General features: G+C 38.7%; 3 protein-coding genes and 1 pseudogene across 4 annotated transcripts in view; all 4 read right to left on the bottom strand.

The window, feature by feature from the left end:
* Window positions 1–1,326: 1,326 nt before the first annotated feature.
* On the bottom strand, window positions 1,327–5,186 carry LOC101291631 (probable receptor-like protein kinase At1g67000-like). Its single transcript, XM_004300920.1, has 3 exons — window positions 4,222–5,186; window positions 2,670–2,699; window positions 1,327–2,441 (listed from the first exon to the last, which is right to left on the bottom strand). Exons 1-3 carry the CDS (start codon window positions 5,027–5,029, stop codon window positions 1,327–1,329), a joined length of 1,953 nt encoding a protein of 650 aa, XP_004300968.1. The 5' UTR covers window positions 5,030–5,186.
* Window positions 5,187–5,800: 614 nt separating this feature from the next.
* On the bottom strand, window positions 5,801–8,010 carry LOC101291342 (probable receptor-like protein kinase At5g39020-like). The gene is made up of 3 exons (XM_004300919.1): window positions 7,584–8,010; window positions 7,088–7,123; window positions 5,801–6,927 (listed from the first exon to the last, which is right to left on the bottom strand). Exons 1-3 carry the CDS (start codon window positions 8,008–8,010, stop codon window positions 5,801–5,803), a joined length of 1,590 nt encoding a protein of 529 aa, XP_004300967.1.
* Window positions 8,011–9,655: 1,645 nt separating this feature from the next.
* On the bottom strand, window positions 9,656–12,118 carry LOC101291057 (probable receptor-like protein kinase At1g67000-like). Its single transcript, XM_004300918.1, has 2 exons — window positions 11,368–12,118; window positions 9,656–10,773 (listed from the first exon to the last, which is right to left on the bottom strand). The coding sequence occupies exons 1-2, from the start codon at window positions 12,116–12,118 to the stop codon at window positions 9,656–9,658; spliced, it is 1,869 nt and encodes a 622-aa protein (XP_004300966.1).
* Window positions 12,119–13,841: 1,723 nt separating this feature from the next.
* The window catches only part of LOC101290772, a 32,743-nt pseudogene continuing 30,186 nt past the window's right edge, over window positions 13,842–16,398 (bottom strand). The window contains exons 11-13 of the transcript XR_184796.1: window positions 15,570–16,112; window positions 14,303–14,932; window positions 13,842–14,251 (exon numbers count right to left, since the gene is read on the bottom strand). The product of XR_184796.1 is annotated as an uncharacterized LOC101290772 (transcript). The remainder of the gene's footprint in view (window positions 14,252–14,302; window positions 14,933–15,569; window positions 16,113–16,398) is intronic.

The raw sequence follows: 16,398 nt of genomic DNA, 5'->3' as shown, positions 1-16,398 counted from the left end.
CATTTTGAAATTTCACATGTCAAAATTTAAATGGAATGGAGGACAATGTCAGATTGCCACGTGGTCCTTCAGGAGCACTAAAAAATTTCTCGAACTGAGGTTTGTGGTTAACATCATTTAAGTCCTCATACTTTTAATTTTAAAAATTTACCCTCTAAAGTTTCCAATTTTATAAATCATGCCTAATTACTGAATTTTCGTTTCATTTAAACGTTAATTTTAACAAAAATGATGTTAACCCCAAAACTGAAGAAGATAAACTGAAATTAATCATAAAATTAAACTAAGTGAGAATTAGATGAATATAAGATAACAATTAGACGATTTCAATTCAAGCAGTGACATGCACATTATATCGACACGGTAGATGTTAGTTTGAATTTTAGGATAATAACCTTTTCTTTTTAGGTCTGTGCTTTGGTGATTTGTATTTAGTCAAGCTTGTTCTGAAATTTATTTTACTTTTGTTACACCTATTTACTGAGGTCATGTATTTTTCTTATGCTCATAATGTAGCTCTTGTATTTCATTTGATTCTTTATTAATCTAGTATAATATTCTTTGTGACAAAAGGGCAGATCGTCTTGTTCTAAAAAGGGTGCTATTGCTTTTCAACTTTTACAGTTTTATTGGGAGAAGTTAGAATAATAAATCAAATCAACTAGTCATATCTTACTTAAGGTTGCTTGGACTTTGCATTAGGAACTTGTTAATGTCATGAAAAGCAGCACCAATGGATTATTACCTTGGGGCGTATCGTTGGTCAAGTAGTCCAAAGTGGGATTTGATCAATATTAAACAGATTGGTTAATGAAATAATTAATAATAATGTATCTAATTAGTGTACATTAAACAAGGGGTTAGACCTGGGTAATTGCATATGAGACGACTTTACTAAATATCTTCTTTTTTCGGGGCAGGTAGGGTTCGAAGTTCGAACTGCAATAATAAACAAAGTGTCACTTTGAATTTTAATTCTTCCACTTTGGGCCTTTGGGCTTTCGGCTTTTGATGAGACTAGTGGGAGTTTAAATTTGGCGGTAGAGTATGAAGCTAGAATTCGAATGAACACTTGTACAAAGGAACCAGAAAAGCTTATTAATGGAAAGTTCTATAATTTCCCTGGTTGAATTACTGAGAAGAATGAATACTGACAAATGGGAATGAGTCTAGTACAACACTTCCGAATGATCTTGTTAGAAAGAGTATGAAATAATGTTGATCACAGCTTCATTTTCAATTGTTTAATTTGCTCATTACAGATTGCCTGAAAGTCTGAAACACAGTTTGTATTCAAGCATGTAAAATGCTGAGTGTTCGGTTGTTCTACTGTATCGATACCGATGTAGTAGAAGAAGAATGTGCAGGGGATTTTGGAGGAGAAGACAAGTAAGGCTTTGGTGGTATCTGCAAGGACTCAACACTCCCTTCCAACATTTCTATCACTTGTTTCATGGATGGCCGGTTTGAAGGGTTGGTTTGTATGCACCACAAGCTCACTATTATCAACTTCCTTGCTATTACTTTGTCTCCCTCATTCATGATGTTCTGCAGGCCAAGTTCTTGATCCAATTCAAGACGCTTGTAAATCCAGTGTGGAAAATATATTTCGCTAGTGTCTTCAACTTCAACACTGATGTTCTTTTTTCCCCCAACCATCACTGAAAGCATCATTCCGTAGCTGTACACATCGGATTTGTGTGAGACACCACCAAAATTTCTACAGAAAACTTCTGGAGCAATGTATCCACAAGTACCTCTTGCACCCAACATTGACACAATGCTCTCATTTCCCTTACATATTTTTGCAAGGCCAAAATCTGAGATTTTCGGTGAGAAATTCTCATCAAGAAGAATGTTGTGAGGCTTAATATCGAAATGCAGAATTCTTGTGTTACAACCGCGATGTAAATACTCTAGTCCTCGAGCAATGCCAAGTGCAATTCGATCCAATGCTTCCCACGCCAAGTGTTGATTTTTTTGTGGGTTATTTGCATCATATATGAACTTCTCCAAAGATCCATTAGGCATGTATTGATAGATGAGAGCTCTTTCTGAACCGTCAAAACAAAACCCCAACAACCTGACAATGTTGACATGGGAAGTTCTACTAATGGCTGCAACCTCATTCATAAACTCTTCTCCATTACCTTTTGTTCTGTTCAAGATCTTCACTGCTACAAGACATCCATCGTCTAATTTTCCTTTGTATACACCACCGTAACCCCCTTGTCCTAATTTTTCCTTGAAGGAGTCGGTCATTTTCTTCACATCCAAGTAGCTGTATCTCTTAACATGAAGTGGTCCATGGTCCTTTAGAAATTCCTGAACAATTTCTCGACTATGATTTTTGTTCATCCAAAAGAACGTAAATTTATCAGACAACTTCTTCCTGAAGCAGCAAACAACAACTATTACTAGAATCACAAGACCAGCTGCACCTGTTGATCAACAAAAAGAAATTAATTGCATATTATGTCAGGAACTCAGGATTGAAAAACATAAACTAACATGGTAATGCTGATGATAGTTAATGTTTGAATTCTGGAACTCATTCCTGTATTGGGGCACTTTGAAATGACTTGATTCCAAGGGTTCAAACACTTTGTATCAGATCAGATCGGATTGCATAATGTTTTCATATGTAATTGAAAAGATATCAAACTTACCTAGTCCTAGCTTCAATCCCAATGCATCTCCTGCAACACAAATGGTAGAACACATATCATTAGCCAGGAAATATTGGTTATGCAAGGCCTTAATTAGTTAATTAGATGATCCTCCAAGCTAGGCCAACAAGCATTTGGTTTTTCAGTATTTAAATTCTAGATGCAAGTAAATAAATAAGAAAAGTAAAGGTCAAAGACAGACCTGTTGATTCACTAGTTATGAATATTTTGTTTGGTTTCTTTCTCCTTATGCAGTTGTTACTTAGCTAGTTGACAATTTCTCTATATCTAAGTATCAAGGATGGGAGAGGGGACTGGATGACTGAAATCACTAAAAACTTCATCGTTACAAGCACCTCCTGAAGCCTGCTGTCATTGATCAAAATGTACTTGATTGACTGATTGTTTCAAGTTGAAACCAGTATCCTCTTTCTTTCAGTTGGATCTTGGGACTCTAGCGGTCAGAACAATCAACAGTGTACAACCCGCATTCAGGTGAAAGTGTTTTACTTTTGAAGGGGAAAGAGATACTGCGGATTACTGCCTACTATGTCATTACACAAGTATGCTGGACAATACGGCTTCTAACTGTGGCGATGGAGTACATTAGTCAGTAGAAGAGTTAGAGCAGAGAGAATAAACAAAGCAGGATGACTATTTGCTCCTATTCTCTCCCCAAAAACCACAGCCACTAACAGGCTTAATTAGGATTTTGATGCCTCTCTCATCTTTAATATCTCGCTGCCTCTCAAGTCTCAACGCGCTAGTTTGACTTGTAAAATATTGAAAGCACAAGACTTTGAAGTCTTTGCTTAGATCTGGTGATGAATTGAAAGGTTCCTAACTTGAGCATGATTTTCGCTAATGTGTGTTTGGATGCGGATGAATTCTCAAAAATTTAATCAAAAATAAAGAATTCCCAATTTCTCAAGACTTTTTCCATCGTTTGGATTCTTATCCCATGGAATTAAAATAATCGTGGAATTTAGAAGCTTAAATTCATGACTTGAATTTCTCATAAAACAGACGTAATTTATCAATTCTTAACTGAGGTTAGTTTAAATACAAATTGTTGTCGTTTTAAAACTCCACATCGTGTAATCCAAACAATGAAATTCTCAATTAATGGAACTTAAATTCAAGGAATTATAATTCCGGTGATTTTAAAATGTTTATGGAAAATGAAATTATTGTATCTAAACACAACGTACGTAGAGGTGTTTAGGGTGCAAATAAAGGAAATGAATTCGAAACTTCATAAACATAGGAACAACAAGAAGGAAGACGCGTTTAAGGAGCAGTCCAATCTACCTGTCTTCTACAGTTCTACCCAGTGTAGTGAAGAAGCAGAAGATGGTTGAGAAGGGAGAAAATGATACTAATATGAACAAAACATAACAATCTTCAAGGCCATGTGGGAGGTTAAACGATTAAGCTAGAAGGGCATCTAAAAGACTAAATCCTAACTATGGTTACCAGTTGCTGAAATAAAAAAGCAGAAGAAATAATAATACATATTGATAAGCAGAGAGAGCGTGGATATAATTGATACCTGATGATGAACTGGTGGCTAACTTTGAATCACATGTGGTTGCTGAAGTGCCATATTGGCAATAGCAAACGAACTCAGCATTAGTAGTGTTTTGCCCACAAAATCCTCCTGAGACCACACAGTTGTTGCAAAGAACAGTATCATCATCCTGCACATTCAATTCAAAACCACCATCTACCGCACTCTGGATAGTTGATGTTTCATTTTTGTCTAGTGCTTCAGCAGCTGCCGCAGACACTGGAACCAAAACCACAGCTGCACAGGAGCCCGAGGCAGTTGAATCGGGAAGCTTAGCAGTTTCCTTCTCTGTGAGAAAGGTAACGGTCACTGTACTATTGCATATTGACAACGCTGAACTTCCAGCCTCATGGCATCCGTAGTAAAAAGACACGTTTTGAGGGCCAGATGCATACTCAAATAGAGAGAAATTGAGGTCTGTGTCAATATAACTCGGAGGACAGAGAGTATTCCAGTAATCCTCCCTTGCAACTGTCACAGTCGGAGTTGGTGTAATAGTGCTACTGCTCATGTCAAGAATTCTGAAATTGATTTTCTTCATGGTGATCATCGGGACATTGGCGTTGCATGTGACCTCAAACCCAGATTTACCACAGTATTCGGGTCGGTCGGACCCCCAAAAGGGGTATGAGATGTTGCTTTTGACGCTCCCACAGGTAACAGGTAGGCTGCAGTTGGCATACTCTGCTGTATCAGCACACACACTTGATCGAAAATTGATCGACAGAAAGGAAGTGATCAAAAGCAAAGGAATCAAAGAAGACTGAAAGAACACAAAGGAATAATTCATATTAGCTTAGCTAGGAAGGCTCAATAATCAGTAATCGGCCTTCATCACCAGTAACGAAAATGAGACTGAGCCTGCTAGCTAGTAATATAGTTGCGGCACCAAGCCACCAAGTCTTCATTCATATTTATTCCAACTTTGAAATATTCAATGAAGAAATACTAACACAATGCCTCTGATCTCTGTTTACTCTATTCCCAAGCTAACCAAGTCTCGGTGCATGTACACCAAAATATGATGAAGTATGTTTCCAGGAAGGTCAATTAGGGTTAAATATGATACAATGCTGATGTTGAGAGGGGTTTCAAGATTGACAATTTCTTTTGTTGGTTGAGAGAGATTGAACTTTTTAAGAAAGAAGATCTAGAAAGAATGGACTTGGCACGAATATAATTGGCAATAAAAACAAACAAATAATGCATTCCCAGCTAGTGCCCAATTCTCAGAAAGTTTGTACATGGCAAAGAGATGAAGTGGCATAGATAATATTGGCCTTGATCATACAAGAATCATATGAAGGATTGGAGTATAGTAGAAATCCCAGGACCTAGTGAATTAGAACTTATTGACAAACAGAAACCAGCAAAGTAGAATGGGAATGAGTCTAGCTAGAACAACACTTCCAAATGATCTTGTTAGAAAGAGTATGAAATAATGCTGATCATAGCTTCATTTTCAATCATTTGCTCATATATATAGAGATTTACAATGTATTGTTCCATGTACATAACTACAGATTGCCCAAGTATAAAAAATGCGGAGTGTTCGGTTGTTCTATTGTATTGATACTGATGTAGTAGAAGAATGTGCAGGGGATTTTGGAGGAGAAGACAAGTAAGGCTTCGGTGGTATCTGCAAGGATTCAACACTCCCTTCCAACATTTCTATCACTTGTTTCATGGATGGCCGTTTTGAAGGGTCGGTTTGTATGCACCACAAGCTCACTATTATCATCTTCCTTGCTCTTACTTTGTCTTCCTCATTCATGATGCGCTGCAGGCCAAGTTCTTGATCCAATTCAAGACGGTTGTAGATCCAGTGTGGAAAATATATCTCACTAGTATTTTCAACTTCAGCGTTGATGTTCTTTCTTCCCCCAACCATCTCCGAAAGCATCATTCCGTAGCTGTACACATCGGATTTGTGTGAGACACCACCAAAATTTCTACAGAAAACTTCTGGAGCAATGTATCCACAAGTACCTCTTGCACCCAACATTGACACAATACTCTCATTTCCCTTACATATTTTAGCAAGGCCGAAATCAGATATCTTCGGTGAGAAGTTCTCATCAAGAAGAATGTTATGTGGCTTAATGTCAAAATGCAAAATTCTTGTGTTGCAGCCACGATGTAAATACTCTAGTCCTCCAGCAATGCTAAGAGAAATTTGTTCCAACATTTCCCATCCCAAGTGATGATCTTTAGCTAGGGACGTATTTGCATCAAATATGAACTTTTCAAGAGATCCATTAGGCATGAATTCATATATAAGAGCTCTTTTTGAACCCTCAAAGCAAAACCCCAACAAGCTGACAATATTGACATGGGAAGTTCTACTAATGGCTGCGACCTCGTTCATAAATTCTTCTCCATTACCTTTTGATCTGTTCAAGACCTTCACTGCTATGAGAGAACCATCATTAAGTCTTCCTTTGTATACATCGCCATAGCCTCCCTGTCCTAATTTTTCATTGAAGGAGTTGGTCATTTCCTTGACGTCCAAATAGCTATATCTTCTAACTTGTAGTGGTCCATAGTTCCTTAGGAACTCCTCATCGACAAGTTGAAAATTCTGGATTTTCTTTTTCAAAAAGAAAATAGTTTTGTTGGATGATTGGTTTCTCCTTATGCAATAAGCAGTGAGCAGTAGAATCACACTAACAGAAACTGCAGCAGCTGCTGAAAGAAACAAAATGACAAATTAATTAGCTTTTGCTCTATAGAATAAGTGTAAATCAAGGACAAATAATTGTACCTTATTACAAAATCCAGTGTTTATTAAAGATAACATCTGAAAAGCCAGAGCTAGATTAGAACAAAGTTGATAAATCTATAATACCTATTGAGACTTTAATTACGACCTTGTTTCCAGGTGCTGCAAAACGATCAGTGTATTAGAGAAACACCATATTTGAAAACAGAAAAAGATAACATCATAACAAGTCCCAGTTCCCACGTTCATGTAAATAGATATGATGAAGTGGTAGAGATAAATATAAATCACAAGAACAATAAACAGAATATGATCATTTTAAAACCCTGCATGCATACTTTTTAATCCATTTCTGTTTCCATGTATATACCTTCTTTAGAACATTTAAATTTTCCGTCGACAATCAGACATGTGCCTCGTCTGCTTTCATAACATAGGTAACATTCCTTGGTTACTTGCACTTGAAGGGAGAACTCAGTAGTCAATGCTAGAAGAGTAGATTTATCGGGAAGGATGGGAATATGAGAGATTGAACATGGTGGTAACGGAATTGGTATACTTTTTTTGTATGAAGTATAATAAGTATGCTTAGTATTGAGGCAGCCTAAGGTTAGATCTGTACCAGGAGTTTCCAGAGCCAGGTTACATTTGAAGAGGGTCAGATTGTGTGTGTACAATAGATCAAAGAGTGGAGAGGGGGTGGGAAGACTCATATCCATGAGAACTTCATCACTGCAGTGATCTATTGGCAAGGGGCTTAGTAGCTCTCTGTCGTTGATATTAATTGTATTTGTTTGAGAAATGCTATCAAGGTCATGCCAGTATCCTCCCTCTATCAGTTGGATCTTCGGACGAGAAGGGTTGGAGCAATCGATTGTGTACAGCCCGCATTCAGGAGGATGCGAACTATTCTTGAAAGGGAAATGAATATTGCCTACTATCTCATTACAGTAGTAGGATGGACAAGTCTCCTTCCCCTCAACATATTGAACAACCAGGATATGACTCAGAACAGAGAAAATTAGCAAAGCAGAACGACTATTCCTCATTCTCTCTTAACAGAAAAAATAACAACTGATGATCAACAACCATTACCAGACTTGGGCTATGCTTGGATTCCTTACCTGCTCCTCAATATTTCTTCCAAATATACTACTTAATGTCACTGTCAACAGTGTACTTGACTCGAAAAAAATATTGAATATGGAAACACTTCTAATTAATAGACTGACCTCTCTGGCTCTTTGTGTTTGGTTGTTTATCTATATGAGATCCCAAGCTAAAGCAGTATCTGGAGTTGACCCCAATGACAATTTCCTCGAACCTATATTTCCAGGGTGGTTATCATTTGATAATGATGGCCTTATGGTTAATTAGAGGGGTTTAATTTTGAGTAATTTTGAGTAATATGAGGGCCTATCTGGGCAGAAACAGCTGAAATGATACGAGTTGAAATCGAAACCACACTAGCCTCCACTGTCGCTTGCTACCCATAAAGCTTCTACTCAAAACCTATTCAGTATGAATCATAAGTTCCTTGAAGACATCCAAATCGAACCCGAAAAACTATCCAGAACATAAATTGATTCAAAGAGTTGGAGACCTTGAACAACTTCCCAGATGATGGAAGTCATTCCACGGCTGAGATTCAGCTTCTTCTTCTTCTGAACGGGATTAAAAAAATTAAAAAATTAGGTCGGAATGTGTATTATGCGGGTAGGCGGACACGTGGTGGGCCTAGGCGGTTCGAGGTGGCGTGGTCCACGCGGGTCGAGGGTCCACCAATTAAAACTAAAACGAACAGTGGGCTGTGCCCATATTGGGCTTATGCGGGCTAGGCAGATAAGGGATGCGGGTAGGCGGTTCGAGGTTTCATGGGCCCAGTCGGGTCGGGAGGTCAAACATTAAAAAGTAGGAAGGGCTAAAAACTAACCGTCGTTCTGCACTAATACATTTCTCAGAGCAAATGCAGCAAGAGTCCAATTGTATGGGTTAGACCAAAAACTGCATCCACCGGTAGAAAATTAGTCTAGGTTAAAGCTGGGCCCAATGCAGGACTTACCTAGCTAAACCATGACTTGGGTTGAGATGTAACCCATCTCTTACCCCAGACCAATTTTTCAACCGAGCCCACATGACATCAGGTCATCAACTTGCATATAAGGGACAAATCTTGCACATGAGGCTGACACATTTCCTCCAATGGTAAATTAATATGGACCATTCAGATCAAGATCTGACGGATCATATTAAAAAGCAATATATACTTTATATAATGTGAATATTAATTGGTCTTTGTATTAATCTTGTTATTGTATTATCAAACCAAAGATTAAAGACTGATATGGATAAATAGTGTATTAACCCGGGTTGAGGATTAGTCTAACCCATCTAAAATGAGTGTGTTTGCTCTTATGAGTCATCTTGTGGTTCTTCCCTATGTAATGACAAAGTACCCTACATTTCTCAAAAAACTCAAGATGATGCACAATGATAAATTAGAAACCGCTATGGGTGTGTAACAGTGAAATAAATATAGCTGCAAAAGATGCCATTCAGATTTGAAGGTCATCTTGAACTAGAATGAATGCAAATTCATTTTCATCCATTGTAATTCTTATAGTCCAGAGTGGATCAAGAAATGAGACATGACGAATAAAATACATCGAATGTTACTAGTAAAATGCAGAGTTCTTATTGTATTGATACCAATGTACTAGAAGAATCTGCCACTGCAGGGGATTTTGCAGGAGAAGACAAGTAGGGCTTGGGTGGTATCTTCAAGGACTCCACACTCCCTTCAAGCATTTCTATCACTTCTTTCATCGCTGGTCGGTTTGAGGGATCAGTCTGTATGCACCACAAGCTTACTATTATCAACTTTCTTGCTCGTACTTTGTCTTCCTCACTTTGGATACTCTGCAGGCCAAGTTCCTCGTCCAATTCAAGACGCTTGTAAACCCAGTGTGGAAAGTATATCTCACTAGTATTTTCAGCTTCAACATTGATGTTCCTTCTTCCCCCAGCCATCTCCGAAAGCATCATTCCATAACTATACACATCCGATTTGTGCGAGACCCCTCCAAAACTTCTACAGAACACCTCTGGAGCGATGTATCCAGCGGTACCTCTTGCATACAACATTGACACAATACTCTCTTTCCTGTCACATATTTTTGCAAGGCCGAAATCAGAGATTTTTGGTGAGAAGTTCTCATCAAGAAGAATGTTATGAGGCTTGATGTCGAAATGCAAAATTCTTGTGTTGCAGCCACGATGCAAGTACTCTAGGCCTCGAGCAATGCCAAGTGAAATTTGTTCCAGTGCTTCCCATCCCAAGTGATGATCCTTTTGCGGGTTATTTGCATCATATATGAACTTCTCGAGAGATCCATTAGGCATGAACTCATAAATGAGTGCTCTCTTTGAGCCCTCGAAACAAAACCCCAACAAACTGACAACGTTGACATGGGAAGTTCTACTAATAGCTGCAACTTCGTTCATAAAATCCTCTCCATTACCTTTTGATCTGTTTAAGACCTTCACCGCTACCAGAGAGCCGTCTTTTAATTTTCCTTTATATACACCACCATATCCGCCCTGTCCTAATTTTTCTTCAAAAGAATTGGTCATCTTCTTAACATCGAAATAGCTGTATCTTTTAACTTGAAGTAGTCCATAGTTTGATAGAATGGCCTCCAGATTTTGGTTTTGCTTCTTCCAAAAGAAAATAAATCTAGAAGACGCTAACTTTCTCCTTAAGCAGCAAAGTACAACCAGTACTAGGACTAGGAGACCAACTAATCCACCAGCTGATCAAAGAAAAGAAATCACAAATTTATGCAAATGAGAAAGATGAATTTTGAAGCAGATGACTAAAGAATGGAATAAAATACCCTTCATAGTTTATTACACTGGTTGCTTGAAGGAGACAGTTGAGTTTGATCTGGGATTGGGATGTGGCTAGATTTTCTACTCCCAGTATTTACTACAGTTTACTGCCTTCTAGTGCCGAAAGCTAACAACAGATGCTTTTAAAACCTTTAGCCAGGGATCATGGGGACGAGAATATGCTCAGTTACAGCTTACAAGCTCTTAGTGACAATTCATATTGGAAAGAACTATGGTGTTATTCAAAGCTTTTCATATCATGACATGATACTGTTTAATTAATCGAGTTGAATGAAATAGATTTCAATTGAAGAGATATTGTTCTTACCTAGTCCTAGCTTCAGCTGCAAGTTTCCTCCTGCAGGTAAAACGGTTGTTACTTGTTAGATAAGAAAAGAAGACAACAAAAACAGATGACAATCATATGAAAACTCTTTGGATCAACGAAATTGCAAAGGCATGACATAGAAAGAACAAAGGTTGATTTTTTGGCGACTAAACTTGTGTAGTTGTACCTGTTGGTGGACTTGGTGCAGGTAAACAAGTAGTTTCTGTTTCTTCCTCGTGTACCTGGCAAATGCCTCCTGTTGCAATGCATTCACAACATTCTTTGGGTACTGTCACTTGAAGGCTGAAGTTAGGAGAGATGAAATCAGGAGCGAAATTAGAGGAAGGTTGATTCGAAAGATTCCAACCCGTAAGAAGAGGGAGCCAAACAACTGAGCACTGTGACGGAGGCGAAGGACCTGGTACAGAGTTGGAAGAAATATAATAGTAATAATAACGATGGAGAGGACCACTCTTGCAGCCGAATTTAAGATCCTTATAAGAAGTTGTGTTCAGGGGATTGCTGCATTTTAACAGGGTCTGATCGTGTGTGACGGACACTTTAAATGCTGGAGAAGGGCTGGTAAGACTTAATTTCCCAATGTTCTCATCATCGCAAGGATTACTTACTAAGCGCTCTCGAAGCTCTTCGCTAATGATCACTGAAACATTCGAAATAGTATTGTTGGAGAGGCTTGTAATTTCATGCCAGTATCCTCCCTCTTTAAGTTGGATCTTCGGAGGCACTTCAGAACAATCAACAGAATACAATCCGCATTCGGGAGGTTGTTCCTTAGACTTGAAGGGGAAAGAGAGGCTGCCAAATACATCATTACATAAGTAGGGTTGACAACGTGTGTAGTTTCTGTCTTCTTGAGCAGAGTGAAGAACAGCAAAACTAGTGAGAAGAAATGAAATAAACAAAGTGACTGGAGCCATCCTAGAATTCTCAGCTGAACAAAAACCACAACAAACTGTTGAAGAGTTTTCTCAGCTTGTTATTGATAAATACATTTGGTAGTATGCTAGCTAGCTAGAAGTCCTAGAAAGAGAGAATATACTTGGAAACTTAAGAGTAGATGAGGTAGTTTCCTTCTCACGTTCATCATTGACCAGCAATAGAAAGACTTGAGGTTTTGACTCTTCAGACAGTGATACAAGAGACAATGTTGTCCATTGAGATTAGCTAGCCTCTGCAGTCTGCATAAATATCTAGATTTCATTAATTCTCGTATCTAGTCTGTATTTCATGAACTACGGTTGCTAAACTATTCTCATTACCTCAACAATACATGAAAAAGTATACAAGTAAATTTCTTTCGACGAAAGCTCATAGAAAGTCCAATGCTGCGGTGAAGTTGTAGCAAGTCCGAACCAGGAAGAACAGGGACCTCAAAGACTGAACACTCTGGACCTGGACTAGGCATCAATCAGACTATGTTCACAAGGAGGTTAGTTGGGCACTACGATTCTACGAACCAATTACAGTTTAATTTGAATGAACAATATTATGTCGCTGCACCGGCTGCAGTGGCTTGCAGGCTTGCTACCCATTTCTTAAACCCTCTTTTCTTAAAACCTCTTCAATATCCAACTCAGAATTAGTTTCATAATGTTCAAAGCTTGATTGAGCAGAAGCATGGATTGGAGTGAACAGAACCGATACAAGTACTTTAGGAGAAAACGCAGCTGGTGTGCGGCCCAGACGAGACTCAAAACCTTGAAGACAGGGAGAGACGACTAGTCGTTTTTATGTTTTAAAATGGTTGATCCCCTAGCCCGTCTAAGCCCACCAAGGCCCAGACCGCCTAGACGAGTCATGGCCCACTAAAATCCAATTCGTTTGTTTTTTCTTTGCTGAATGGCGACCGACGATAACAGGCAAATGAGGTTTCCCGATATGAGAAAGAAGATGAGGATGCAGAGATTTATGGATGAGGAGAAGAAGCAGCTTTGCTTCATTTCAGATCTTGTAAATTGGGTACAAACAGTGAAGAAAGATGAAGACAATCAGTTTCAGAGAGGAAAAAAGAAGTTACACACCACTCTGTTATGGCATTTCATTCCCATGACATCCTTCTTATTTTGACACATCAAACAATAGTAAGCTAGGCTTCTCTGAACTTGAATGAATGCTCAAATTTCAAAACTCATCATAGCTTCATTTTCATCCCTTGTCATTCACATAGTCCATAATTACGCGCGGTTGATCTAAAATCAGACATGAACTATAACTACATACACTGTATAAAGTTACAAGTCCAATACAGAGTTCTGTTGTATTGATACCAATGTACTAGAAGAATACCCTACTGCATGGGATTTTGGAGAAGACAAGTAAGGCTTTGATGGTATCTGTAAGCACTCCACACTCCCTTCCAACATTTCTGATTCATAATAGCACATTTAATTTCAACTTAATAAACATACAAGCCCCCATTCATCATGATGTTTTGATACAGTAATCACTGATCAGTAAGCATAGCAGAAAAACAAAAAGAACATGCGGTTTTTTGTTTACGCAGTCATCTATTACTATTTACTAGCTAGGTATAAGAAGAAAAGTAAAAGAGATTTAGTATAGTCCAGACTCCAGAGTGGATCAAGAAATGAAACATGACGAATAAAATACATCGAATGTTACTTGTAAAGTGCAGAGTTCTTATTGTATCGATACCAACGTACAAGAAGAATCTGCCACTGCAGGGGATTTTGCAGGAGAAGACAAGTAGGGCTTGGGTGGTATCTTCAAGGACTCCACACTCCCTTCCAGCATTTCTATCACTTCTTTCATCGCTGGTCGGTTTGAGGGATCAGTCTGTATGCACCACAAGCTTACTATTATCAACTTTCTTGCTCTGGCTTTGTCTTCCTCACTTTTGATACCATGCAGGCCAAGTTCCTCGTCCAGCTCAAGACGCTTGTAAATCCAGTGTGGAAAGTATATCTCACTAGTATTTTCAGCTTCAACATTGATGTTCCTTCTTCCCCCAGCCATCTCTGAAAGCATCATTCCGTAGCTGTACACATCCGATTTGTGTGAGACCCCTCCAAAACTTCTACAGAACACCTCTGGAGCGATGTATCCAGCAGTACCTCTTGCATACAACATTGACACAATACTCTCTTTCCTGTCACAAATTTTGGCAAGGCCGAAATCAGAGATTTTCGGCAAAAAGTTCTCATCAAGAAGAATGTTATGAGGTTTAATGTCGAAATGCAAAATTCTTGTGTTGCAGCCACGGTGCAAGTACTCTAGGCCTCGAGCAATGCCAAGTGAAATTCTTTCTAATGCTTCCCATCCCAAGTGATGAACTTTTTGGGGGTTATTTGCATCAAATATGAACTTCTCAAGAGATCCATTAGGCATGAATTCATAGATAAGAGCTCTTTTTGAACCCTCAAAGCAGAACCCCAACAAGCTGACAATGTTGACATGGGAAGTTCTACTAATGGCTGCTACCTCATTCATAAACTCTTCTCCATTGCCTTTTGATCTGTTCAAGACCTTCACTGCTACAAGACAGCCATCGTTTAGTTTTCCCTTGTATACACCACCGTAGCCCCCTTGTCCTAATTTTTCCTTGAAGGAATTGGTCATTTTCTTGACATTCAAATAGCTGTATCCTTTAACTTGAAGTGGCACGTAGTTCCTTAGAAAGGCCTCAACATTTTGCCGATCTTGCCGTTTCTTCTCCCAGACATAGCAGCAATAATACACAACCACTAGAGCCACAACGCCTGCCGCAACACCTGGTGATTGAGAAAGGAAATCACAAATTAAAGGAAATGGCAAATGCTATTTATCTGGTAGAATCTTTGTTGTTCAAGATGACATGAATGGCCAATTCATATTTAACCGAAGAGATATTTGTCATACCTAAGCCTAGCTTCAGTCTGCATATCTGATCACCTGCCATTTTGATTGAGAATGAAGTTATGTCATTAGCAAAAGCAAAGAAGAAAGAAGTGAGACAGATAAGAATCATAAGATTGACATTGAATTACAGGAACAGTGTAAAGCAGAATCTGATATACTTAATTTCCTCCATCTTAAAATGTGGCATTCTGGCAAACATTAGTTTGTGTAGATAGGTTTTTGTATATCTAGCTTCAACAAGTTGTTATGTGCCTTTTCTTTGTTCTAAAGATTGGTAACACTCATTGGTTAGTTGAACTTGATGAGAACACATTAATAATCAAGTTCAATGCATTTCCTGTGAGATGAGACAATCAAGAAAATGATCAACTAATTGATTTCCAACAAATACAATTAGCCCCTAAAACAAATTGCTCCCTATTTTCTGAAGAGTATCGCAAGATTAAGCAAGGCAATCATGCAAGTGCGGGAAACATCTACATTTACTCACAGAAATTTGGAAGCGTTTACCTGCTTTTTCACATTTGTATACTCCCTTCTCATCATCCCAGCATTCACCGCGGTCACATTTGAATTTTCCATAGTAATCAAAGCATTTACCTCCAATAGTATAGCACTGAGTACATTCTTTGGTAAATTGTACTTGAAGTGGGAATTTAGCTGTCAATGCTGAAAGATTATAGACACTGGAAGGAGAAGGTGGAAGTATGGGGATATGAATGGCTGAGCAGTCTAAACCATCATATGATACAGTGTAGTAAGTATAATTTTCATTCCTGCAGGCATAGTAAGGATCGTCGGAAGGAGTGTTGTCCAGGGTGTTGTTGCATCTGAACAGGGTAAGGTTGTGTGCGGATATATTGACAATAGGAGAAGAACTGGGAGGACTTAAATCACTGAAAATGTCATCATGGCAGTCATTCGTTTCTAAGTTCTTTATACGCTCCTGAAGCTTGCTGTCATTGATTAAAACGGTACCTGATTGAGCTATGCTTTTAAATTGAAACCAGTATCCTCCCTCTTTGAGTTGGATCTTCGGAGGAGCAGGGCGGTCTGAACAATCAACAGTGTAATATCCGCATTCAGGAAAATTCTGCGTTTTATTTTTGAAGGGGAAGGAGAGCTTGTCTATTACTTTATTACAGGAGAAGGCTGGACAATTCTCAGCGGAGGAAAGAACCAGAAAATGAGTGAAGACATGGAGAATAAGCACAGCCACGGTAGCCATGCAAGAACTTCTAGCCGAACCCAGAACTAGACTAGCTACCACTAAAAACTTCCGGGGTGATCCCAGAACAAACTAGCTACCACTAAAAGAAAACCACTTCTGTAATTCAGA

The sequence above is a fragment of the Fragaria vesca genome, linkage group LG5 (genome assembly GCF_000184155.1).
Source record: "Fragaria vesca subsp. vesca linkage group LG5, FraVesHawaii_1.0, whole genome shotgun sequence".
NCBI classification, from domain to species: domain Eukaryota; kingdom Viridiplantae; phylum Streptophyta; class Magnoliopsida; order Rosales; family Rosaceae; genus Fragaria; species Fragaria vesca.
Note: the sequence above shows the minus strand (reverse complement) of the source record. Positions and strands in the feature narration are given on the sequence as shown.

What these genes read in the sequence shown, in the direction of transcription:
- LOC101291631 (XM_004300920.1), bottom strand. Translation starts at nt 5,029, where the DNA reads ATGAATTATTCCTTTGTGTTCTTTCAGTCTTCTTTGATTCCTTTGCTT. An exon ending in AGCCACCAGTTCATCATCAG is followed by an intron (nt 2,700 to 4,221) that starts GTATCAATTATA and finishes TTTGTGTTGCAG; the next exon opens with GAGATGCATTGGGATTGAAG. An exon ending in GGGATTGAAGCTAGGACTAG is followed by an intron (nt 2,442 to 2,669) that starts GTAAGTTTGATA and finishes GTTGATCAACAG; the next exon opens with GTGCAGCTGGTCTTGTGATT.
- LOC101291057 (XM_004300918.1), bottom strand. Translation starts at nt 12,118, where the DNA reads ATGGCTCCAGTCACTTTGTTTATTTCATTTCTTCTCACTAGTTTTGCT. An exon ending in TGCACCAAGTCCACCAACAG is followed by an intron (nt 10,774 to 11,367) that starts GTACAACTACAC and finishes TTCTTTGATCAG; the next exon opens with CTGGTGGATTAGTTGGTCTC.
- LOC101291342 (XM_004300919.1), bottom strand. Translation starts at nt 8,010, where the DNA reads ATGAGGAATAGTCGTTCTGCTTTGCTAATTTTCTCTGTTCTGAGTCAT. An exon ending in CCTGGCTCTGGAAACTCCTG is followed by an intron (nt 7,124 to 7,583) that starts GTACAGATCTAA and finishes ATCGTTTTGCAG; the next exon opens with CACCTGGAAACAAGGTCGTA. An exon ending in CGTAATTAAAGTCTCAATAG is followed by an intron (nt 6,928 to 7,087) that starts GTATTATAGATT and finishes TGTTTCTTTCAG; the next exon opens with CAGCTGCTGCAGTTTCTGTT.